Below are 27,407 nucleotides of genomic sequence, written 5' to 3'. Positions count from 1 at the left end.
AGAAAATACAATGAATAGACTCCTGTATGAGTATGTGTTGAATCAAATGGGAAAGCATCTTGAATCTATATGATAATAGGTTTGCGAATGCTGTATCTTGTATAATTAGCTGCATAATTCAGCTTCTTTGCTGAGATTATTGAGGTTACCTTTTTTCAAACAATTTATTAGAATAGTTTCAAGATTACAACAGAATTGGATCTATGGAGTCAATAAAGTGTGAATGTGCAAAAAACATATTTATATAATATGGAATTCCATAATACGATAATAGAATAGACAATATTTATAATGCTATTCTTGAAGAATGTGATGAATAACTATTTCTGTAGCCACCAAGCTCAATAATCTATCCATTGTCTCAAAATTCCCGAGTACGATGACTGATGTAGCCTCAACCTATGCGTTGATGATGAGGAAAGATGTTGGAGGAGAGAATTATCAGCAATTCTAAGATGTACTTCCCGAACAACCATGTGGATGACTATCATACTATGATTGTTTCAGGATGAATATTGAAAATCGAGAAGAAATAGGCAGACTTGAAGCAGTTCCCATTCTTTCGAATGTTTTCATGGAGATGAATAGTTGGATGATTTTTTCAATGAGAGTATCGTGATTAAAAAAACGTGATCCGTTCGAATAGTGCAATTTTAACACAATTCTCTAAGAGAAAATACCTTCACCCACTAACAACAAGAGATTAATCAAGTATACTGTATAAAATGATCCTAGAACAATTGACGCCCACATCGGGAAAGATAGGAGCAACTCAACTTTGAAACATAGGCATGGAATTGATGAACGCCTGTATCATCAGTTTGTATCATTCTTGACATCATTATGACTTCAACTGTCAGGGAGCTGTTTTTATCTCAATATTGATGCACCGATCAGAACTATATTTAATATCATCCATATATATGCACATATAATACTCCACATATAGACAAATACACACTTGTTCACAGCTATATATATTATTCTGAGAGCGAAGTCTTAATAAAAAGGTTGAAACGCAAGATACTTTTCGAAGCTTGACCAGCTGTCATTTTCAACATGAGGTAAATAGTAGTTCCCGCATGAATGGTGAAGCCACAGCCGGGAAACGAGAGAGTATGATGGGATGAGAGGTGAGACAGACTAAGAGAGAAGGAAGGAGTGAGAGCGAGATAGACAGGAAGAGAAGCACCGGTGCACTGCCTATCTTTGAAGGGCCAAGCGTAGCGTAACGCTATCGATCTTTCCACACTGCGGATATAGGTCGGTTCACAACTCGCTTTCTTCCTTCATTCATTTCTCTCTTACCCATCCTCACCTCACACATCTCCTCTCACTTTCTCCTTCATCACCCACTCACAGTATCCTTTGCAATTCCCCAACCACACGGTGGACACTGAACACCCCCCCTCCCACAAACCTATCCATCTCGTTTTTACTCTTTCACAAAACGGATTCAACCCCAATATTACCGCCCCGTTTTGGAAAATATTCGAGGGACGGTCAAACGTCTCATCACTGTCTTCTCCCTTCTAGTTGAACGGGGCAAGGTCATTGATTGAGAACTTTATAACACATAAAAAACTGCGATTTACAATAAATTATTGAAACATCACCACAGTTGAATAACGTATTAAATAATGTTATCATTTACGTTAATTGTAACCGTTATCAAAATCCTCTCTCCCTGGTATATTTGACAATAACAACCACTTTACATTTGCTGAGCTTTTCTCGTTGATTCAATCAAAATATATAAGCTTCAATAGTTAATCTGTCACGTTTAATTCATCATCCACAACAATTCAACGTATTCATTATATTGATTACGTTACTGCTTTGACATATTACAAAGAGAGAGCCCATATTTGTTCCGAATCAAATCACCGCAATTCAGGCGATTCGTTTATGATTTCCTGTACAAAGGGCTATAAATGTGAGGTTGATTTATCATCGAATTGATAGGATTAGCAATCTGCTTCAGTATAATCGGATTATATACATTACGGTACGGTGCAAATTTTGAGCCACAGTTCGTATTGGATACCTCAACAAATAATTGGAGACTCTACGAATTCGCATCATGTCTAGTGTCTGAACTGAGTAGGTAGTGTGTTCTACTAATTTGATGAATGATATAACCATAAATCACTTTTTTAATGTCCTAGTCCCCATGCATGATTGATGTGAGTCAGTATCACATGAAAGTTCATTTATAAAATTCATTACAGGTAACTTTAGGGATATCGAGAAATTCCCTTATTGAATAAAGTGGGGGTTTCACAAGGAATTCATGAGTAGATTCGATGAAATCCCATAGATGAAAAATCATACTGTAAAGTAACCAATTATAATCCGCTAATTTACGGGGTTCGTATTTGATACCTCAACAAATAATTGGGGTTAACTAGTAAATAGAATGTACCATGTTTATTTTAGGTGTAGGTCATGTGAAATTGAATTGACGAAATTTATATTCATAACTTAAATTTATAAGAGCAATAATAATACAGGCTCCAAACTCTGGAGACATTCCAAGACCGACGAAGTGAAGCGAGCATAGAGGTTATAAAACAACGATTTAGTAGCACACTAGAGTGCTCTCATCAACATCTTTCTCCTTTACATAAAACAAATTGTCAATAGGCTATCTCAATTTATATAGTAAAGTACAATTAGTCAATTACAACCATACAAGATGACAGTTCTTCTATAAAATACTGGCTTGTCTTTTATATGCAACTACTTGAATAAATGAAATTTGATTTGATTTTTTATTTTTTATTTGGAAGCAATATGAGAACACAACTGAAATTCATCCAGAATAGTCCTATTATACATTATTACCATGTTGATGAACATGAAACACAACTGAAATTGATTATTCATCCAGAATAGTTCTAGTATACATTATCACGATGTTGATAAACATAAAAACTTTGAAGATTTTATCTCAACTGAGTCGTCCTGGATGAAAATGGATATAATACAATAGTTTATGAATAGATATGCATATAGGCCCAATCCATGTATAAGTTTGTATATCATGTCTGTCACAAAATACCAGTAATGACCTTATGTAAAAATTGAAAAAAAAATGTAAAATTACATTTTGTCTTTTCAAAAGTTCCCTTCATAGCTCTCATGCTTCTCAATCATCAAAATGTAATAAGATAGACTTCATTCGAGGTGACTCACTCCACATTTTCCCAAAAATTGATTCCTTCCTTATTAATAATTGAATCTTCAACACTCAATGTGATAAGCATCCACACTAATACCATAGAGAAACGATAGCATAAGAGATGCCTACCTACCAATACCTACTATTACTTGTAAGTAATAATTACTTATAAGTAATTATTCATTCATTCTACTCTAGGAGAATGGATGAGCAGAATATTATCCCAATCCACTGGTTTACGACTCTTCTTCTTATTCAACATAAACATTGTGAATTTGGTTTCAAGTTAAATGTGAGATTTCTTGTTAGTCCCATTCCAAGGATGAATATCTGCATATTGATCTTAAAATTTATGAATTCAGGGCTGAGTTTTTGTATTTATAAAAAAGAATTATAGTAACCTTTGAAATTTATATTGAATTATCAATTTTAAAGGGTTCTATTATCCTACTGCATATTGATAATATAATGAATAGTGATGTAAGAGATTTTCAAGATCTCTCTCATTACACAGTAGATATAGTTTTATCCAGTAATAACTACTTAATCAAGAATACCAATTTATTCCACTGAGCCATCAATAAACGATTCTGATTTTATAGTCGTGAAATGATTCTTCGAGTGCCTGTATCAACTCAATTTGACAATTAGAAAGATGGCTGGGAAGAAGTAGGTCGTGCTTGAAAAAGTGGGAAGAGAGGAGGTGCAATAAGATGAAGTGGTGGATGGATAAAGGGAGATTGAGGGGTGGGGCCACAAAGATAGCTTCACAATTAATAGAAGTTTTACAGGGGCATAACGCTGACTTAGTAGGTCTAATGGGGCAGTAATGGCGGCCATTACTCAAAGAGTCCTTGCTGAGATGTATAGCTGTTACTCTCCTCTCCCGCCGCCAGCAAAGAACTCTAGTTCTCCAGAGAACTGCTCTCATTTTGAGTTAACTGTGTACTATAACCGACTCATAATCGTGAGCTGATTCAATTATCAAGTGTTTCCCTTTCACTTTGCTATTATATTTTTACGGTATCGCCTTCTCTCTTTGGTATTCATTTCTCCGTACAACAATCCCTTAACACGCTTCTCTTCGCTTCTTGGCGTTTCTACATATTTTTGGTATTGAAGCGATTTTATCTCATCTTCTTTTTATTCGTTCTCCTTATTCCAATTCCTCATCTAGGCTACTATGCATTCGTGACGTATTATGTAACATTCATGACAACAACTTTGAAGCCAGTTACAGAAACATCAATCTTTGGAAGTACGATTTTTCGCCGTCCTTATGAATTGCATCAGATTTTACGGAACGTAAAATACATAATATCTGTTCAATATGATAGAATTCATGAGACAGCAGAAAATCGTACGTCGAAAAATCGATGTGTGTGTAACTAGCCTAAGGTTCATATGCAACAATTACATCTAGTTCAACGTTTATCCTATTATATAAGGCGAGCAATTTCTGTATTTTTATATCTGGTTATTTATATTTATATCTGGTCATTTATGTTCAACGGATCTCGAAAACGGCTCTAACGATTCTCACGAAATTTGGAACATAGTAGGTTTATGATAATATAAAAATCCGATTGCACTAGGTCTCATCCTTAGGAAAACTCGCTGAACGACATTAAAAAGATAATTCATCCTTGGCTGAAACAGCTGTGGATAGTAAAAAAGTGAGTGCGCGAGTGAGTATGTGAAAAATCAAAATATCGCATTCCCGAAATTCATAAGATTACATGTAGCCAGCTGTTAAATATAAACACTATTTCATGTGTGCACCGAATTTGATGATTTTTCTCAGCTGTGTTCCTTATGTTCAGGACCAGGTTTAGGACCAATCAAATTTATAATCCGACTACAGGACTCTTTCCTACGGTCCTTTGAAGTTTACATGTAATCCTTATGGGAGAAGATTTGTAAGCTGACCACACACAGAAATAAAAAAATCAGCTGTTATAATCATTGCGTCATTGGATTACATCTAATACCGTCGGTAGATCTGTTTTTCTTCTTTCTACTGATACACAAAATTTTAATTCTAATTATAATGCCGCGGTGCGAACGACGTCCAAACTTGGGTCGTAGAACTCGAAATGCTGTAAATTTAGAATATGCACGGGGAAATCAGCAGCGAGGAGATATGCCATTCAATTTTCCAGCAAGCTACATTCAACTATATCTAAAAATACAAACGGCTGTACAACTAACTAAGCACATAGGAAGTCCATATTGAGATATAAAATACTGATTTAGAGCGATCTGATTTAAAATACTGATTGTTGGATAATTTTCATAAAAATATAGTGCATCAGATGAAGCTAAGACTAAGCATACCTGAGGAGGCGCGGCTTGGTGATACAAAGTGTTGATCTTATGGAGATTGCCTTATCACACCGTTCCACGTCTGATGTCCGATTCAGTGTGTGTGAGTTCTTCCATTCAAACCAATATAAGCAAGAAGCACCTGGATGAAAAATGCCGCATCGCGCCTCCTAAGGTGTGCATCCAGCTAAATTTTCTCATGAGATGATTAACTATTTGGCGGTACGAAGTTCGCCGGGCCAGCTAGTCATTAAAAAAAAATAACGAGCGAAGCTCGGTACTCCGATATTCTACGAATAAATCAAGGCATGATCGCATTCAACATATGAAGCTGATTTCAACTTCCAGAGATAGTTTTAATCGTTTCTATTCAGTCATCAACTCCATTATTGAGTTATAATTCGACATCGGTTAATTTGGCATCTTGTGGGACCGGATTCCCAGTCCGCTAATCTACGATTAATGAAGGTATGATCGCATTCATTTCAATGTGTTCCATCCCGAGCTTGAACTAACAGCTGATCTATCACTGTTTAAGCCTCAATTTGAAGAAGTGTTGATCGATTCGAATACTGTATCTGTTTCAGTTGGGAACCTGATATCCCCATCACTGGTTCTCTATAATTCGAATGAAATTGGAGATGAATAAAATGAAATTCCACAATCAGAGTTTTAAAAACACAGGTCAATGAATCGCATCCAGGTATCGGTTTATTGGATGATACGTAGATTACAGACACCCATATCACAATCCCCGTTCCTATCAATTTACACGTGAAGTTATTGAATGCTCGGACATTGGATCAGTCACACAACACAGAACAGGGTGAAAGCAATTAGTCGAACGAATATTTGTTCGTTATTAACGGACGATTTATGATTGGTGCAGATGTCGGCGACTTTGATTGATATTATTTATTGCGGTGGTGGCTACATGAAAATTGAATACCTCTGTAGGTTGTCATCCAATCCTAACAACGACATGATTCCATCTAAAATCACTTTATTTATGACAGATATAATTCGACGCAAATTCATTGTGTAGCACGTTAAACTCTACTTGTTTCAATTATTATTATTTCGTCATGACAATGCCAGAGCATCTGCCATTCCAATACTTTTATACACTTTATAACATTATTATAAATAATGTTCCATCTTATTTGAAAGCAATCTGACATGTGAAATATAGGACCGCATCAATACTACTATGTTTTCGCAGTTCCAAAAAAAATTGTGTTGGGTAATTATTGTGGTTTGAATACAAATTTTATTCATTAAGGAAGCATGAATGACAATCAGAGTTCATTAATTAATCATAGTGAGAAATTGAAAATCAATTTCTTCATACTACATGATATTTTATATTACGTAGGTATTATAATTTATTAAGTCTCAAGTCAACAATCATTCTACTAGGAGAATAATGGGAATGATCTGAGAGACCTTTACAATGAGGGCCTAGTAATTTTTCTTGCCGATGTTGGATCGTCAATTTCGTCGGATATAAGTTGAGCCTGAATGGATCCATAACGCCTCTAAAAAGCAAACAATTGAGTAAACAGCAAACTTTTGATCATGAGAAAAGCCTGAGGCTCCTTTCGACCGGAGCTGCAAAGCTGGTTGTGGGGGGGGGGAATACTGGTGTTGGCGAGGAGGGTGGACGAGTGAAGAGGGAGAGCATAAGGAGGGAGAGGAACTGACGAAAAGAGCAGGAGAGTGAAATGAGTAGGGAAGAAGAAACAAGGAAGTGAGAGGAAGAGGAAATTACACAGAACTATTGAGCCACAGGGGAAAGAAGAAGAAGATGAATAAGAAGAAGAAGAAGAAGAAGAAGAAGAAGAAAAAGAAGAAAAATAAGAGAAAGAAGAAGAAAAACAAGAAGAAGAAGAAGAAGAAGAAGGGGAAGGAGGAGGAGAAGAAGAAGAAGAAGAAGAAGGAGGAGGAGGAGGAGGAGCAGGAGGAGGTGGAAATATTAAAAAAAAGATGAAGACAAGAAAAAGGATAAACGAGAAGCAAAGCAAGAAGAAGATGACGGAGTAGGCCAAGTGAAAGGGGACAAAACATTTATTTTTCGAAGAAAGTGATAGAGCGATATACAAAGTTTTTGACTTCATGGAAGAGGGGGAGGTAGAAATAGAGTAAATATTGTAATAAGGGGAAGGAAATCAAGAGACAAGAGAGGAAAAAGGGGGGTGAAGAAGGGGAAGAGAGGAGTATGGAAGGAGTAAATGATGAAGAAATGAAAGAATGATCGGTTGACTTCCTGGATGAAAAAGATCATACCTGTATAATATACTGCGAGTTGATAATGTAGAAGGAAAAAGTATGGGAACTACTGATCTTCTGGTAAGATAAAACGTCTACAAACGTATTAATTCAAATTTCCCATTTGGTTATGGAAAATAATTATTCCAAATCTGTTTTTTTATTTTAAATTTGTTTTTTCCCATGAAAAGCTTTGATTTGTACCACACATTTCAAGAATTTATTATTGGCATCCTGACACATATTTCTATAAACTGGGGTCACATTTTTTTCTCTCATCAGCAGAAAATAATCAATCTATTGTATTAATACTATATAAATAAATCGTAGCTCATATGCCTATTGTAATCAGCATGTCTATATTTTTGAGTGAACTCCTCTGGTCGTGTTGTATCCTCGACTAGAGAAATCATTATTATCATTTGTACCACACATTTTAAATATTTAATATTATAAACCAGATAGAATGATTTCAAAAATCACGTTTAATATTCATAGACGAAATGAGAGAGCAAGAGAAAGGGGAAGATGAAGCAGAGGGAGTAAAACAAGGAATCGAACCAAAGAAGAGAAGGGACATTCAGGAAGAAGAGGGGGACCAGTTCAGTGTTGCACAGCAAGGAAGGACCGATAAAGATAGAGCAGAACAAGAAAAAATGTAGAACAAGGTGGAGAAACAAAGAAGAAACAAAGCGAAATAGAGAGAAATGGGAAGAGAAAGGCAAGTGATGAGGGCTGAGAAGTAACTGATGAAGATAAGGGAGAGAAAGCAGATGATGTTACTTTTGTGTGGTGGGGATGGGACAGTGAAAAGTTCGTCTAGCAGAATGGACGAAGTAGGCCTAATGGTTAGTTTTGTCTTGGCTATGATAGGGTGGGGTTTGCGGAGAAGTAGCAGACTGAACGGAGAAGGAGCGTCGGCCCAGTTTCTTGGCTACAGGCTACGTCTTTCCACTGCCACCGCGTCTTCGCCAATCCTTGGCACAACTCACACGGCCAAACTGCTTTCTACCCTTCCAAATCGATAGCCAAACCAAACAAACGTTTCGGTTAACTCAACAAAAATCAATTTAAACTCTTCCAACTATTCAACTGGTGATGACCAATTCTTGTCAGTTTCTAATGGTATTTTAGATATATTAAATGATATCATCAATCATAGAAGTGAGATAACTGATACTGTTCATTACTGATATAATACCCGATAGTGTGTAAGTGTTATATGCTACTGATTCTGGAGGCTGGAAATAATGAGCTGCATAGGAGCATGTTCTGATTTTCAGTAGCATGATAATTATAGCCCCTCCTCATGAATTTTAATAGTAGTTTTTCTGTCGCAGAGATATCAGAGAGTGAACTTTATGTTCCTTGGAGAACGTTATCCAGAACTCCCGATAAAGCATCCCAAATCACGTTATTGTTTCCCTCCATGTGCAACTCAAACTTGATTTTCCAAGGATTGGATGAGCATTGTTGAACACTGGATAACCTACTATAGCATAACCTTCTATATGATAACATAGTGTATTAACCACTACTATATTCAGCTTAAAAGACCCAGACTATACCTATGAAAATTAATAATCTAAACAAATTTTGATATTCGAGCCAATAGAGTCGAAGATTTAATAATTACTTTTCAATTATGAAATTTGATTGAACAATCCAGATTGTGAATCGAGCTCCGTATGATATGGTATGGATTATGGAGGATTTATTCAATTTCCCATTCATTGATTGAGCTGGATTGGATTTTCTAATTCATGTGTCCTTGATCAAACCAATCCATTTATGTTGCTATAATCAAGTATCATTGACTTTAGCTCACAAAATCTGAACACATAAATAGAAATTGAACAATCTCACGATATCATGATGAATAAGAGACTACCAATCATGTAAAGAAGTGTGATAGATGTGGTAGAATATTAGGTTTCTAATCGAGTATGAAAGCTCTGTTATTCCTTCGATGTACTACTGTTTGTTATTCTACTTCGATCATCGGATAAAATAGAGTTCTTATTTTCACTATGCACTATACGAATACGCTAAAAGCGATCAAAGTTCATTATGAATATTCTCAATCATATTTCTCCTGTTACAATAATTTCTTATTGTCATCTCATTATTGGAGAGAAAGGATCATTCAATTGATTAACTTTATATTTTCGTTAGTCGTATGAGGATGTATTAAGCTAATGTCTTCTCAATTACCTTCTCATTCATTTTCATAAGAAACAACAAAATGTGAACTTGTATAAAAAATGGAAATAAATATGTTATAACTTACATTGTGGTACCAGGCGAGTTTTCTCCATGGAGGGTTCGACTTGACATGACATTCGAAATAAACGTCATCTCCTTCTTTTATGTCCGATGCGTTCAGCGTGCTCCCCAGCCATAGCGATACGATTGGCGGATCTGTAACAAACAAAATTGCCTCAGTCAGATTGTTTCCCATATTTGGGCCAAAAACGACGATCAAGTTCATAAACTTTGCATGTTCCAAGCTTATAAAAGCGACTACATTCTAGAACATAATACTATAAAGCTATCAGATCAACATGGAAACAAGGCAGCGCCGTTTATTTTTTAATTATGACTTTGCTGCTGACGATAGTGGCACATGATTCAATTTTACATCCTTGTAGCGTGTAATTTGATCGTGAACTACAGCCACTGATTGGAGTGGAATTGTAAGAAAGTTGCACGCAATTTCAGGTGATCGCAACATTTTGATAGGGCAATGATTTCACGAATTGATGAGTTTTTGGGCTCTAGCATGATGACAGACGCCAGTTTACAAATCGATGAAAAATTCTTCAAGAGGAAGAGAACTTTTTCCCATTTGTAAAGGATTTTCCCTCAAAACCGCTATCCTTGCTCAATCAACGCTTATTAATGCATCTAATTTTGAATGAGAAATAGCTTGGAACTGCAAGTAACAATATTTCTAACGAATCGTCATCAAGGGAACGAAGTGATAAGGGATTGAATAAATTTTAGCATAATTATAATAATTACTGTTTCTATCAATTATTGTTGAAGTTACAAAACTGGTTTCTTTGTCAATGTGTTGGATTACCATTTGTCAATTGGATGAACCATGATGGCTCTCATGAATCGTATATTTCACACATTTTGTGTGAAATATAAAGGTGCGTACAGACTTTCGTTCCGCTCCAAGACCGAACGTCACTCCAGCAGAGCGATTGATGATCGACCGGCGAGCAACAATGGTTCGACCGGGGAACGCGAGAAGATCTACCATCTTCCGTAACGTTCATGAACGGTGCGAGTAGAGAGCGGAGGCGGAGCGATTGCTGTGCGATGGTGGTACGTGGGCGGTACGAGGGAGGAGCGTGCTCGGTGCGGGTTGGAAGCACGAGTATGTGTACGCAGCTTAACGGTATCAGAGTAAATGACTAGAGGTAAAAGACTGGAATCAGTTTGTTGTGAAAACCTTACATCCAACGACTGGAAAATCAAGATAGGCTATCCATAAGAAAATACACCAGAAATTTAGAGCTAATTTGAATTGGAAGGGAGATAAATTTCTATGAAAGTTATATTATAGGCTACTTTCAATATCTAAATTACTGCTCATTTATCCCATTTGTTTGTCTTATAATCCTCTTGTTCGGCTACTATTGAAATTCACATTCCTGTTGATTTATGCAACTAACTGGTCGTATGATCGTTCCGTTTAATATTTGAAATGTGGATGACAAATCCTTTTCCTTTTTTCTTCGTACTGGTACCCCCAGAAGAAGGAAGTTTATTATAGAAGATATAACAAACAATAATAAAAAATACACTTATAAAAAGAAATCTCACAAACAAAAAATGAAGAATAATAGACAAAGCAAGAATGACAAAAGATAAGAAAATTCCTTTTTAGGAATGATATAATCAATCAGTGATCTCAAAATAATATTTTTTAATTCAAATCATATCAAAAGAAAAATAGTTGTAAATCTTAAGTGGAGAAAAAATTAATATTCATACATTGTATTACATATAGTCACATACATGTATTGTTGAGCAATGAGTATAATAAAACAATGGGATTTTAGTTGTTGCTTATCACAAATGATAATTCACAAAAAAAAATTAGATGAAAGAAAATGAAGTTTATAATAATAATAGTAAGATTGATAATAGTATAAACTATACTTGAGAGACTGAATTCTCTCAGATATCAGGTGACTGGAAAAAAAGTAGAATGGGAAAGAAGGACTGATGCCACCTGACATGGCAGTTCACTTCTTGTGGAGAAAGAATCCTGATAAGATCCCCTCAACATCATCTTGAAGGTCACAAATCAATCGCATGTGGGAGTTTTTCGGGACGAAGAGAGCGAGTATGTGGTGAGAGCAAGTGAGAGCAACAGAGAGGCCGCAGAAGAAGGAAGCATTATTGGATAAGTTTTGACTTAGTTTCTTCCAAGACAGACAAGGCAAGTTCTTTTTTGTTGCAGCAGCACACCACATTCTATTGAAAATGCTCAACGTTGTTTTAGTCGCTAACATGCGGTCCAAGTTCCCACGGCTTGAACTGTGTGTCAAGAAGACTTTCCACAGTTAAGCTTCTCTTCAGACGACTCTCTCTTGTTTGCCAATAGTAAGTATCACTGATCCAATTCATAAGATAAATGTTGGAACACTGTTGTGTCAGGCTTGCCTTTGTTGGAAGGCGCAACGAGGGAGGACTGCTATGTCATTGTAACTTGGAGCCTTGAAAGTTTCACGTTGAGCTAGCTGACTTGAGATGATAATAATGCTCATAAGTTTATTATTGATATAGTTATCAACATACATGTATCTGATTAAATGATAAACAAACTCTGATATTGAAAGTGGATTTACTGTGAGAGACTGTGTTTTTTAGACGATTCTATCAATTATTTAAAGTTCTAACGACTTGCAATCTACAATTTGTTGTTATTCACCGTTAGGGAACTTAATTTGAAAGCCTGAAAATATTCATATCGGTGATATTTAGAATATTGTTTTAATGACAGTGAACCTGGACATTGAATTGCCAAGTTGGAAGTTTCACGTTGAGCTGGCTGACTTGAGATGATAATGATGCTCATACATTGTTTATGATTGATATAGTTATCAACATACATATATCGGATTAAATGATAAACTAACTTTGATATTACAAGTAGATCTACTGTGAGAGACTGTGTTTTTAGACGATTCTATCCATTATTTTTAGTTCTAACGACTTGTAAACTATAATTTGTTATTATTTACCGTTAGTAACAGTTATTATTAGCATTCATAGCATGAGTCGTTGATAAAAAAAATAGAAGAAACCATATCTATTTTGAATAAAACATAACAGTTCGTGATCGATCAAAAAACTTGAGATGTATTATCAAATATTAGACTATGCAATAAGAATTTGAAATCTGAAATTGTGCATCAGATTTTTGTGGATCAATTTTCAAAATGCTCTTACGGAGTAGCTTCACAATAGAAACAGGAATTAAAGTGATATTCGTTAAGAATCTAGAATAATTGAATATGAACTTGTAACTTCTTCATTTCTTCCATCAAGATGATAGGCCTACTCCAGAAATAATAGTATAAGTCTATAAACTTTTACTTCTTGAGTAGGAGTACGAAACTATCATACTCAACTATCATTGAGTAGTAATTCAATTATTGAAGTTTTGACCAGTGGAACATCAGAAACAGGACATGATAAATATATTGTTAATTTTATTTAATATTTACATACACATTTCATCACACTTTATGAATTTTGTGATTTTTTTTATATCTATTGAGAAACATTGAATCGATACTCACAAACAACTTGTATTGTCCACAGCTCTTCCTGATACTGTCCCTGAACTTGAGGATTCTCAGCCCGGCAAGTGATGACTTTGCCATCATCTTCTGTGGTCGGTGTGAACATGAGCGTACTGATGGTTACATTTTTGTTATCCCGGAACTCATCCTGAAAAGGAGAATACATGTTTGTAAAATTCTACTGCTTATTTATTTACATGCTTCCAGCTACAGTTACCGTATGAAGAGAAGTTCTATACACTGTTTATAATATAGTAACTGTATACCTAACAGTGAACTATTGATGGTGACTACTGTCATTGTTTCAACTTGAAAAGTTCTCATGAATTTGATAGAATCAATTACTCTGAGGTCTGTGATATTTATCGATGAAGAAGATAGAAATTCCTGTAGGCTTGTCACATTAAATGTAGATAATATGGTGCGAGAAGAATATCCGTAATTGTTCAGTGCTGATTCGGGTGGAAATTGAACTGTGCATACCTGACAACTGTATTCTTAATAATTATTATAGAATTACGACGTGCTAGGCTCTTGACTCCAATATCTGCAAAACCCCAGTTGGTTGATCAATTTTAATTGCTATGCATAGAAGCGTCTAGATGCTGTTAGAAGAGTTACTCGGTCCACGGATCACGTACTTTATCAGTCAGTGACTGTACTAGCAATTTTGTTCACAATTTTTTTTGACATCTCAACGTTCGGTATTCGAGCTACGAACTAGTCTACTCCTCAGTTGCAGAAAGACCTGTTGAATTTCAACCTTGATTAATCAAACTAGAGAACCTATCATTGAAAGGAAACCTTCATTTCGAAAAAGTCTTATCTAAAATTGGTTTCCGTGGCATTTATTCATGATTGAAATTCAACAAAATTTTTTGCAACTGGGCCTACGACGTTCATCGAGGATGAATAATTCGACTCATTATTACCTCACTTTTGATAGTCATAGTGCAATATGAGCATACATCTATACACATAATTGATTAGAGTCGACACAATTGTTATTATTGGAAAAATGTCGATCTATATCAAACGAACGTTCGTTCATTGACAATAAACAATAATTCATGTTGGTTTGAAGGTGATATGCACGCCTGACCTAGATTTCAAATCCATCATGCACCTGAAATTGATATGGTCATTCAGTTAGTTGACCAATGCAAGTGCATTCATCACCCCTCACTCCCATCCCACCATATCAGCCGTTAGCGTTGAACAGTAATTTCAAGAGGAAATATGTCATAGCAGATGAAGATAGGAAAGATTAATGCCTCTAAGAGTATGGTCTCTGGAACGAGACAGTACTTGAATGAGTTAGAGCCAACGATAACTCGGTTACTTGTCAAGTTAACATGGTCAAATCAGTCAAGCGTTCTGGACATGGACTTCCTTCATTGAAACCAACTTGAAAAGTGATTGATTATTAGGAGCTTCATTCTAGTTCAATTACAAAGATACCATGAGACGGGATAGTGAAGGAAGGAAAGACTTCAGAAAAAGTCGATTTTTGAATTGAATTGAGATCACAAGTTGAAGTCTGACTTCAAATAATTTTTTTAATACGAAGATGGGAGATCTTATCATAAAATTTTCAAATGAAGTTAGCAATGTATAATGCAAAGTCAAATGCAAGTCTGCGAATAAAATGGGAACTACAATGTTATGCTAAACAGTTTGCTGGACTGTGTAATTTTGTTTTCAGTCTATATCAAGAGAGAAACCAAAGGTGAACTTACAAGTAGTAAGATAAGAAGGTGGGAATTGGATTAGAACAACTAATTTGGTTTCGAAATGGTATGTTCTTCCATTCTCACTTATATTGTCCATTTGGTATTGTTTGTTACAAAATTTCTTCCTATTCGTTGCTGTTCAACGATGTTCATAACTTGAGCTAATGGCCAATCGTAGGGATCCAAGAACACAACATTATATTCTGCTGTTTCATTGTCAAGCTTCCAGTTTGCAATAGGTTGATAATGGTGTTACAACCAGCAATTCGTTTCAAAAAATTACTGTCTATGACAAAGTCGAAACATTTCCATTCATTATGTATCTTCCACAACATCGGCTTTACAACAATTCATAAGTTGAAAAACTATCAGCTTACGCATTTGTATAATTGAACTTGATTCGACTCTTCAACTTATAATTATTATCAACCTATCAGTATTCATAATATAATGAGTCATAGATTCTTTTGAGTGAGCAAAAAATAATTTATTTTTCCACGATTGAGAATGCTTCAATCCCTATTTATTCTGGTAAGTGGAGGTGGTCACGAGTAGAGTCCGCTAATAAAAGAAGTAGGATATCATATTCAACTCTCATAGACTGCAAGCTATGAAAACTTCAATATGCATGCATAGTCCAACAAATAACCGTCCGAAAGGAATTGAGTCGTCAGTCATCTCAATAACCATTCAAAAATTCCACGTTCGTCATACACCAGCGATCCCATTTCGCCCTCCTAGAACGCACACCTGAGCTGCAATTCATACCCCGAGGATAATATCGTCGATATTAAAGTTTCATACGTCAATCCACCTCTTTCAACCAAGATTCTGTGTGTTGTTTTTGGTTTACGTTGTTTTTTCAGGAGTTGAGTGAAGCATTCACAACAACAAACGATAGATGAAAGAAAGGATGCAACCAACATTGAATAAAGTAACTGGTGTGATATAACAGAGTGAATTGTTGTCCTTGTCTTTTTACATGTTGTATGTATGGGATAAAGTGCTCGCTCCTTGTTTATCCGATAGTGAATAAATAACAGGACGAGTGTCTGTGTGCGATACAGAGGAACGATGAATATTGCAGGCAGCCCGTGCTCATGGGATGAGAAAAGAGGCAACAAGGTTGTGTGATCTCTTTCTCTGAGAGAGACAGAGAGAGAACAGACCGAGAGTAGTTACCTGCGGGTCACTCCGCTGTCCAGTAGTACCGACGCAACTGAAATATCACCCGACTCTTCATATCCGATATTAAAACTTTCCTCTCTACATCCGGTCCAGCGAGCTCTTTGTATATAAACCACATCGGCCGGCATATTGGACCATTGACTTGGCTCCAGTCTTCTCATCCACGTCAATAAAGTCCCCATATTTTGGGCTCGATTCGGGGGAATACCCTGGCCTGAATGGTATGAATTGAACAGGAGTCAAGGAATGCTGGAAATCTGATGAAATTGGATCTTATAGGAGATTTCATGTCCATGGAAATGGAAATTTGATGGGAGATATACATCATATCATCATTCACATATTATTTTCATCAGAGACTGCAATCTGGGAGCCTAGTTCATGGAAACCACATTATCAAATTACTGAACCAAGAGTGGAACTGATTCATATACATGAATCTCCAAAACTATATTATAGAGACAGATGGAGGTATTTCACAAGACATTCTTATTTGTGGAGAGTAGAGTTAGCAATTTCAAAACTCTACCTATGGAGCTTTTGCAGTATTCTTGTGGACAAGTATGTTGGAAAATACATTATCAAACTCTGAAAACTCAATTCAAAAGACTAGAAATATCCCTAATAATATTCTAATAACAGTGAACTTCATCATTGGATGACAAAATAGACGTATTTGCAGTACCGCCTAAGGATCCAACAAGGTCCCAACAAAGGATCAAATGTCTTGAACATTGTACCAATACATCAAATTTGATCATGCTGCTTAACTTACCGGAAAGTGGTACATTTTTCCATGAATTCATGGTTATCAATATAATTATCCATTGATGCATCATATAGATCAAAGATGATCAAGGTTCTCATTTTGTCAGTTCTCTGAAAAGAGTTTAAAAGAATGATGACCCAAAGTTTTCCTGTTAGAGTGTGTGTGTAATATTGACTGGTGCCAAAAACGAGAATCATTTTCCCAATTGAAACCGACTCCAATTTTGCAAGCGACAAAAAGAAATTGCTCGTGTTCATTGGAATGTGGAATGATTACTGGAATGATGAAAAAGCACCGCCCTTCCCAGTTAACGGCTGCTTTTTTTGGTCTAAATGCTCCCATCATTTTGTTTTATGAATCTGTAATATTGGAAGCGACTTCTGAAACTCTGGCCAGCACTCTGTGTGTATATGGTCTCTGTTTCAAATCATCAAGGTACTACATGATAAGTCCTGTTATACGTTTAATAGAAATTTCTCTATTTCTATTTCTCAAATTCTTTTGAAGAAATATGTCGTATTTTTCATATTTGTTCTCTGAAGTCAAATTGAAATGAATATATAGAATGCATATTTTCCATATGAAATGCATATTTTGGTCTCTGTTTCAAATCATCAAGGTACTACATGATAAGTCATAGAAATTTCTCTATTTCTATTTCTCAAATTCTTTTGAAGAAATATATCGTATTTTTCATATTTGTACTCTGAAGTCAAATTGAAATGAATATATAGAATGCATATTTTCCAATCCATTTATTCTGGAGAATCGCGGAAATTATTATTTAAAAAAAATGTTTCCATCAATATAATATGATATTCACCAAGAATGAATATTCAATTCAATTCAATTTTGAATTGAATATTCACCAAGAATCAACGAATTTGTTACCATAATGCTTTATCAAGAGAATTTACTCCTTAAGAACTTGTCATTCTAGCCCTGATTCCCAATAGATTCCTACTCTGTTGTGTAGGAAAAAGTACAATTTGAAGATATAAGATTGTTAACCATTCTGCCAATGTAAGAGGACTCCAATAACATTCAATGGAATTCTTCATTTACCCATTTCAGTAATCCACCATTACCCAATTGAGAAGTGGAGCTGAACTTAATACTCAATTCTGAATGATAATAATCGTTCAAGTCTGTTTCAACTCAAAATCATAAATTCCAATACACAAACCATGAATACTACAAAACATAGCATAAAAATCAAATATACTATGAATACATATAATTCATGCAGAGCTCTGCTGTTTTATTATGTTTTATTTTTATCTGGATAACTTGAATTTATTTCCTCTTTGAACGTGCGGAAAGAATAAATGAATCGCAGTGAAGATCAATGCCACTGAACAGCTGTGCAATAATTAACATATTCGAGGTCATTGATACACATATAGAAGATGAAGAAATCTACACATTCACCTGTGTAGTTCCGTTCTGCTCGTACCCCTAGACTACAAGCATCCCATATATGCACGTAAGACGAATCATCAATTCAGTGAGTACGCATGATCCTGAAGGAAGATATGGTGGTCTCAGCGAGGAGTGGAATAACATGACCGTTAGCACGTTTTTTAGGCGATTTATCACACACACTCGTATGGGTACTCGCAGAAAGAGGATCAACTGCATTTTCATTTTCTAGTATATACGTCAACGTCAAGATTTTTGTGGTTTTCATAGCTTAGCGCGCTATCCAAAGCATGAATTGATGACGTAAAATCGTTGATTTATTGTGAGAGGCTGACAGAAGTGAGAAACTAAAACACACGCCTCTGTTTTAGCGGCTCATTCGCCTCCATCACTTCTATTTTCTTTCTTTGCTGTGCGCTTATTTTTCCTGCTGACTCTCAATCTCCTTCTGCTTTCATCGCGTTCGAATCTTCCCTTTTAAGGAGACGAGGCGCCGAATAAATCAGCCTGTCACGAACGTGCTTGCTCGAATTGATGGAGCCACTTCTCAGCAGCAGCAGAAGAAGAGAAAGAGAGAAGATAAATCCAATTCATTAGTATAATGAGCAAGTGAGAAATCGGAAGTGCATAATTTCAACTTTCTTCGAGAGCATCTTAAGTGTGCCTGCCAGAAGATGGAGACATTCTGTGGTGGCAAGCTGTTCAATAATATCTTACATCTACATCATGGGACACAATTTGAAAGAATTCACTTGGGTTGGAACTCCAAAGGCTTCTTGATGAGAGTCACATGAATTTATTCTGGGAGGGTAAATCTCAATCTAAACTGGGAAAACTATGAAATCTGAGAAAGCTCCATGAAATGATTTTTAAAACTTTGAAAATTGAAATTGAAGAAACCTTGGTATCCCGATAGAAATCTCGAGTCAGTTCCATAAAATACTATAGTATATTGTAAAGGCTGTTTGCAAAATTGGGTTGTGATAATTGAACCTGAATATATTATTTTAGGTACATTGTGCCTCAACGTGTTACGTCACAACTAGGAAAACTCCATTTTTCACTTGTAAATACTAGGGTTGATTCACTGCTAATGTTATTCCACATGGGAGTCCTACCCTAAGAGGTGGAGCTGAATTTTGGCTGGAGAATTCACTTAGATTTGATAAGTTCCCTGGAACCAGGCCTTAGCTTATATAAACACAATTCAATTGAATACAAAACTATTTTTTATCAAATACAATACACAATAAACATGGAAGAAGAAAAGCATGTAGACTATAGAGATAATGTGATTGAATGTGGATGTACCTTGACTTTTCTGAGCGTTTTCTTTCCTTTGTACCAGGTGATAACAGCTGGAGGCTTGGATCCAGCCGATTCACATTTCACCTCGTACCTCTCGTCAGCTTTCAGAGGCGTCGGCTTACTCATGATTTTGGCCGTTAGAGGTTTCACTGGAAAAAATATAATGAAAATAAGCAACATGTTACATACTCATCGTTTCTTATAGGGCTACTACAGTTATTCTAACTACAGAACTACTACAAAATCTAATGAGAATCAGCAAGTAGCCGTTCTATGTTCTAGTACTTTACAACATGTTTTGACCAAGTATGTACTTCAAACAGCTGATAATAGAATTTACTAAGAATATTGTCCCACTTTAAGAGATGATGACGATTCATCGCACTCTTTTGGATATGTTTTCAAACGCTTCGTCCAGCAGAGCAGGTGTTAGCCTCATTTTTAATGATCTGTGACGTCCGTTTGATATACTTTTGTTCCAACCGTCTTTGTCTATCAATCGTGAAGATTGAGTATTGATATTCACGACTCCGAGATAGCTTCAATTGGACGAAAATTATTTGAATCAATGAAACATGAATGGATGTACTTGAGGATTTCCATTCCATTTCTACTGTTCGTCAGCTATCATTGTAGCTATCATACGTAGCTCATACATGCACAGCTCAGGATGTCCTAATCCTTCAGAATCAATATTCTACTGAATGTTCAATCATTGTAGAATGAACATTTCCCAATTCGAAAGAATGACTAAGAAATCAGAAATTTTTATTGAAAAATTCATGATTGTTGCTATATCGATACTGTATAATGAATGAGAAGATTCCAATATATTGAATGTTGAAGTGCAAGTATTAGTGGAGAGTGATCAATCTGCAGTGAAAGTCTTGTGAACCTTTAGCTATGAGCATATTATTATATTTTAGGTGTCGTATCTATTTTGTATTGGTCGTTTAATCCTTGAAAAAACAGTATCGTAGGTGAAAGTTTTGTCAACATCGTCTCAAATATGTTCCCAGCATGGTTGAGTATTGAATTTTCGGAACAATAATATCATGATCACTGGAGAAGTGGTTTCTTTTTTCCTCATTTTTTTGTGTACCGCAATCGAGAGTCTCATGTTGTGTGGAAAGCGGTCTCACCATCACACTGTTTTGTTGCAGCATACATTTTTCAGAAGCCGGTGGAAATGTGTATTTCCCATGTGGCCCGAGACATTCTGCTCCACAACAGACAACTTTCTTCGCCGGTGACTTCCATAATCTGCGGCAAGTTTCGCCCAGAACCCTCTAATATAATAATGTTAAGCTAACAGTTGAAAATCTTCTGATCTCACCGCCATAAATAGTCTTCGCGATGATTAATTACAGTTGAACTCCGGAAATTTTGTGCAACGTGCGTGCGGTATGTTTACTCACACGTTGGGAAATTTCAAAACACTTATTAATGCTCATATCAAACTTGGTCGTCTCAAGAGCAGTATTAACGATGTAACACGGAATATTAACTCACATTTCATTGAGCACGATTTGGGACTTGTAGTCGTTTTCCTATCATATTCTGCTCAAAGATTGAGTATTGAATCAAAAACAATAAATTTCGATTCGTCCTATTCTCATCTCCATATGTAGAGATTCATATTCCAATCTACAGATTCATCGACACTTCCAAATCTTGACAATTTTACAATAAATATCTAGATAATGGGCATATACAAGAGAACTCAATCAATTTATTATTTGACTGGTATAGATTAGCATGGAGGCGATTTGATGTCTCATAATTTTAACAACTTTCTCTCCTAAGAAACTACCACAGCATGAATTATTGAAAAAAATGAAATACGAATTTAATTGGAAACACCTGGTTTGTTGTCGATTGCACAAAACATTGATTGAAACTATTATTCTTACATTTACAGGAGAATACAAGTCTAATTCAACTGATTCCTATAGAAATTATTATAATTACTATTCTAGAATCTATAAACGGAATATGATTCGCTTTCAACTCTCATGGTAAAATTAACTACACTACCTTTGAAAATAGTTCACTCAATTAGTACATTTAGTCAACTCAAAGTATGAACAGTGATATTTTCATTTAATTTTTACATCGCTGATATCATCCTCATTTCTTTTCTCTGTTTTTGACTGAGTGTAAAGTAAGTATGCAATAAGTCCAGCCAGACCTGGCAATATATTGCTATGTTGTGTACTTGAAGAATCAATAAAGAATCAACCCCCATATTGCAAAAACCGTTTTTATCTCAATCAAAACTTTGGTTCTCCTTCTCCCGTATGCTTACAATGTTGTTGTGAATCAAGAGACTTATGGAGGATTGTGCTGTAAAGAGTGATCAATGTGTGATCATTTTTGTGAATGTAAATCCATTCTCATATCTACGAAAGTCTTATTCATATGCTATCCACACCCTTGATACCTTTCTTATACATTGAAGAAAACCTGACAATAGTGTGATCACCGAGACTAGTAGTTATATTGTATTCTTATCCTATTATATTATTATTCTGAAGTGTGCCATAGTTCTTTTTCATAAATACAAGAGAGTAGGCCTGAATTCTTACATTTTAAGAAGACATTGGAGAAACCCTACACAGCAAACAGTGGCACTCTGTCATCACCCTGATACATTCACTCAGTGACTTAAAAAAATGATTGATTTATAATTATTTTTTTGTGAATTTCAATTCATTCTCATGTCAACGACAGTCTTATTCATACGTTATCCACACCCTTGAAACCTTTCTAATACTTTGAAAACCCTCTACACAGCAACCAGAGGCACTCTCTCGGTCACCCTGATGCATTCACTCACTGAACGATAAGGTTGCGGTTGAAGCAAGGTGGTGAATAAAATGTTAAGGCAGGGTCGTGAATGAGAGTGATTGGTAGTGGTGATTGATGATCAACTTACGGAGTAGATCGAGGACGAGCGACGTCTCCTTGGGGTCGGTGAGCTCGGTGTTGGACGCCTGACAGCTGAACACCGAGTGAAGGTCGCGCCGTCTCAGACTCAGCCACGTGTGGCGGTTCTCAATCACATTACCGGCGTTGTGCTCGTAAATGCTGTCCACCACGTTTCCGTTCACCAGCCACCGCACCACTGGCTCTGGTTTACCTAAGAAATACAACACAATTATTGACACAAACACAATGCAATAGAAACGTTGACTTGGTGTACATACGGTCTTTGTCTTGGTAAAATTATTATAAAAGACAACTAAATAGAAACGTTGTCATGATGAACACACGCTTTTTGACTAGGTAAAACTTTTAAAGATAACTGATTAACTTGGTAAACTCACATTTTTTTGTGTTGATAAGAGAATAAATTGAGTCAACACAATAGACGCGTTTACTTAGTAGCTACACCATAATTATATATAGCGAGTTTTTGCAACTTCAGTTATGTCGCTTCTCGCACCCCAATCGCCATCTTTCCTTATTTATCCAGTAGCTACACCCTCTTTGAATTAGTAGACGATAGAGAACCAACCAATCTTCATTCACCAAGATTGAAGTTCATTAAATAGGCTAGGCACAAATAGAAAATAGACTAATCACAACAGAACACAATAGAAACGTTGTAATGATGATTACGAGTTATTTAACTTGGTATTGGGTGAAGAAGATTGAGTCAATCTTCATTTTAAAATAGAGAGTGTTCATCAAAAAACACACCCCAATATCATTCTTTCTCTTCATGAATCATAAAAGAGGATTAATCTACTCGTACATTGTAATGCAGAACTTGTTCGTGGAGAAAAATAATTCATTAATAATGATATTCGTAAGGCTTGTATTTTTGGAGAGCTACTGATGGAAGTTCCTCCTCGCCTGAATATATCATTCAAGCCATCAATGGGCCTTACGACTCTCATACTTTAACCGAGACCGACAGTTTAACGTACCCACCCGGTAAAACAGGAATAATTTATTTCAGATTAACATTATCTCCACTTCTTCATGTATGGACTACCGCAACTATTACAATGAAACAACCAGATTAACTCCTGCTCATGTTGTCTTTTAGAGGGATCTAGAATCAACAGCGGAAAAGTGTTTGTGTCAGGAAAGTTTTTCTAGATCATAGAACAATACCGTTGTTGATTATTCATGTTCAATTAATGTCTAAAATAAAGATGGAGATTATAAATAAATATGAACATAAAATGAAAATTGGAAAACAGATAAAAATTTAGTGCTGTGAATTGTAAACAGTCTGGAAAATTTTGCTCAACAAATATTGGCAAGAGTGAATAGCTGGAGGAAATTTTTTGAATGTTGGAACGAAAATGTATTATTCTTCTGGTGCACAGAAATACTCGCCTGTAGCGTTTGTCGAATATCATTCAGCTTTTTTTTCTGTTGTCAATATACAGGAATGTTGAAGTATACAATGTACAGGAATATGTACAGACTATCCAATAGGAATAATAATTATTCGATTTAGACTGATTGATTGATACTCTGTAGTATCAGCATGTTGATGAGTGACTGCGATTTGTCTGTCATACTTTTTCCAAATTAAATTAACATCAAAGCGGAAAAAATATCACTCATATCATTGAGGATTGCCAGAGATCAGTTGTATATGGCAATTCAGTTTAATACAGTACTTGTCAGATCTGTTGTTCAATAATTAAATGAATTTTTTTTCACTTCGTAATTCAATGCAACTCATTATCTCATACATAATCGATCTAGTTTTTGAATTTTGTCTTTAAATCGTTGTGTTCTCATTTCTTCCATGATCAAGAATCTCATTTCTCTTTGTATTCTCTTCCCTTCATTAAATTATTTTTGTCAACAAATCAGGAAAAAGACAAAAGATGAATTAACATGTTTCTTCCAGTGATATACATTGTACTTGTCATTACTTGGAATGTAAAACGTTGGACACCGCACACCTTTTCCTTGCGTAGGTCACCTCACACGTGCCATAAGTGTCTGTATCTTCTTGTAACTTATCTGACACAAATTAAGATAAAGTGGATATAACGTCACACGTTTTATAAGTGTCCACTTTCACTGAATCTCACAAGGAAAACAATCTACCAGTTCACTACGATTTCATATGCATTAGGCTCACTCGACAACCTTGACACTCGTCATTCAGCGGAGTAATTCGTTCCCGGAAAGGGAGAACGGCGAAAGAATTCTATTTGAAGAGGAATGCTGCGAATTAAAAGAGTAACAAGAGACAGACATGAGGGCATGAAGGACAACAAATGGATACAGCTAACGGTTGGCGAGGCTCACAAGGATTGGACTCTCACAACTGGAGTCTGGTGCTTTTTGCAGGGAGAGGACAAAATAGCAGCGATTCTTCCATGTCGAGTTCGCGAGTTGTGAACACACACACACATCAAGGCGTCTCGGCGAGGGTGAGAGCCATTCAACACGGCAGAGAGTCAATCCACCTCTCCATCCTGCCAGCCAGCCCTTTCTAATTAAACATCCGATGGAGACATTCTAATTAACAAGCTCTCTCTTCTTCACCCCTACACCTTATCGTCACTCTCAATCCTCCATCTTTTGCATGCATTATTCTGATTTTTCTTCTCCCACTTCTTTTTCGTCTTCTTCTTCTTCTTCTTCTTCTTCTTCTTCTTCTTTCTCTTGTCTCTTTCACTCAAGCCGCATCGTCTTGTTGTGCCCTCTAATATTGTTTGTGATTGGTTCTGAATGATGACTACTATACCTCCAGTGGGCCCGATTGAGCTATAAGATTGAATTGTAAATAGAGAGTGATTGTTTCACACTCCGGTACAAGTGAATCCAAGGAGTTCACTGTATAACACAGTCCTAGAGGCTGCTAGAATGTAATTTGGATTCCTTTAGTAAATTGGTGAGTGAATATCAGGTACGGTCAGTAGTAGATTCTATTAGTATTGTCATTTGAAATTAGGATATTGTATTACATCAAAACTGGGATACTGCCATTGATATGCCAATATTGTTCGAAGTTATCTTATGTTGTTTCATTTTATCTGGTGCTGTTCTATGTTATCTGATATTGTTATGTTGTCTGACATTGTTCTATGTTATCTCTGCGATATTTCATACTTAATGATACTTGACAATTTCCATGAATCATGTTATATAATTATCTGTAAATCAATTGAACTATTCCATTTCATTCTATATTTCAAGATTTTGTATTATGATACTGAAACTCTGGAACATACGTTATTCTCCACTCAACAAAGTCATAGATGTTATCAAACGTTGGGTAGGAAATAGATATATATTGCATAATATGCTATTATGTTGGCGAATTTTCAATCATATTAATATTGTTCTTCTGTTCCAATGATTGAAGATAGGCTATGGTAGATGAAACAATAACAAAACTTATTGTTCGCTCTCCCCTACAGTGTGTGGGCAAATCCTACACGAACTTGGCTCCCCGAACCCGAGCTCTTATCAACTAAAGTCTCATTCTAAGTATTGAAGAACGGAGAGTTATCAGTTAAGATTGGAATTGATAGGAATGTTCTGAATAACCATGAGAGTGGCCGCGTTGCCCATTAGCCATGTCTAATTAAATCTTACATTTCGAAGGAGAAAGTATATCTCTAAGCTTCTGATTTCGTGATATTATTATTTTCCATATTGTTCATTAACCTCAATATTCAGAATAGAGAATGCTCTGAATCAATACTTTTGCGAGTTCTATTGATGGAGATTTTTCTCACCTCCAGTCACTCTGCAGGTTAGTGTGACATTCGAACCTTCTACGTAGGGCCCAAGTGTCGAATTGACTGTCTTGGAAAACGCATCCATGACCAGAGGATATTCGGGCGGAACTGAAAACATAAAAATGCACATGATTATTATCATACGCAAGCAGGAGTACTGTATTGAATAATTCAAAGACTAAAGCACGAAATACATAGCCTCGTATCAAATACATTGTAGCTTATCGTATTGGTGACATAGTCTAGATTGATACAATGTCTAGCAGAAGCTAAAATGTAACTGAAAAACTCCAGTATTTGATACAAAATTCAGTTACATTCAGAGATTGGTTAATTGTTTCAAGAATTTGTGAGATGAACCTGGAGAATGATCACCAAAGGATTACGAATTATTCAAAGTATCTTAGAAACTAGTTCTTCAGAATAAGAGAATTATTTTCCTACGCAAATTATTACGGGTTCATTAGTACCACGTAGAAACACGCATTCAATAGTACCAAGGATGAACACTACATTTAGGCAAAGAAACTACATATATTTGGGACCAAAAATTCACAATTCAATACCAAGTTATATTCGGGAAGAATTCAATAGACACAGGTTCAAGAAAAGTTTATTTTCCTGGTTGGTTGATATTGGAGTGGAAAATTGTGA

At 35.9% G+C, this 27,407-nt stretch overlaps 1 protein-coding gene across 1 annotated transcript in view; it reads right to left on the bottom strand.

The window, feature by feature from the left end:
- LOC111046987 (synaptogenesis protein syg-2) overlaps window positions 1-27,407 on the bottom strand; it is a 478,902-nt gene that overhangs the window by 40,153 nt on the left and 411,342 nt on the right. Inside the window, exons 4-8 of the mRNA XM_039426761.1 lie at window positions 26,751-26,861; window positions 22,964-23,167; window positions 20,029-20,174; window positions 13,603-13,753; window positions 10,068-10,198 (exon numbers count right to left, since the gene is read on the bottom strand). Coding sequence (XP_039282695.1) covers window positions 10,068-10,198; window positions 13,603-13,753; window positions 20,029-20,174; window positions 22,964-23,167; window positions 26,751-26,861 — 743 coding nt within the window. The remainder of the gene's footprint in view (window positions 1-10,067; window positions 10,199-13,602; window positions 13,754-20,028; window positions 20,175-22,963; window positions 23,168-26,750; window positions 26,862-27,407) is intronic.

Source organism: Nilaparvata lugens, chromosome 4 (assembly GCF_014356525.2).
Source record: "Nilaparvata lugens isolate BPH chromosome 4, ASM1435652v1, whole genome shotgun sequence".
In the NCBI taxonomy this organism is placed as follows: domain Eukaryota; kingdom Metazoa; phylum Arthropoda; class Insecta; order Hemiptera; family Delphacidae; genus Nilaparvata; species Nilaparvata lugens.
Note: the sequence above shows the minus strand (reverse complement) of the source record. Positions and strands in the feature narration are given on the sequence as shown.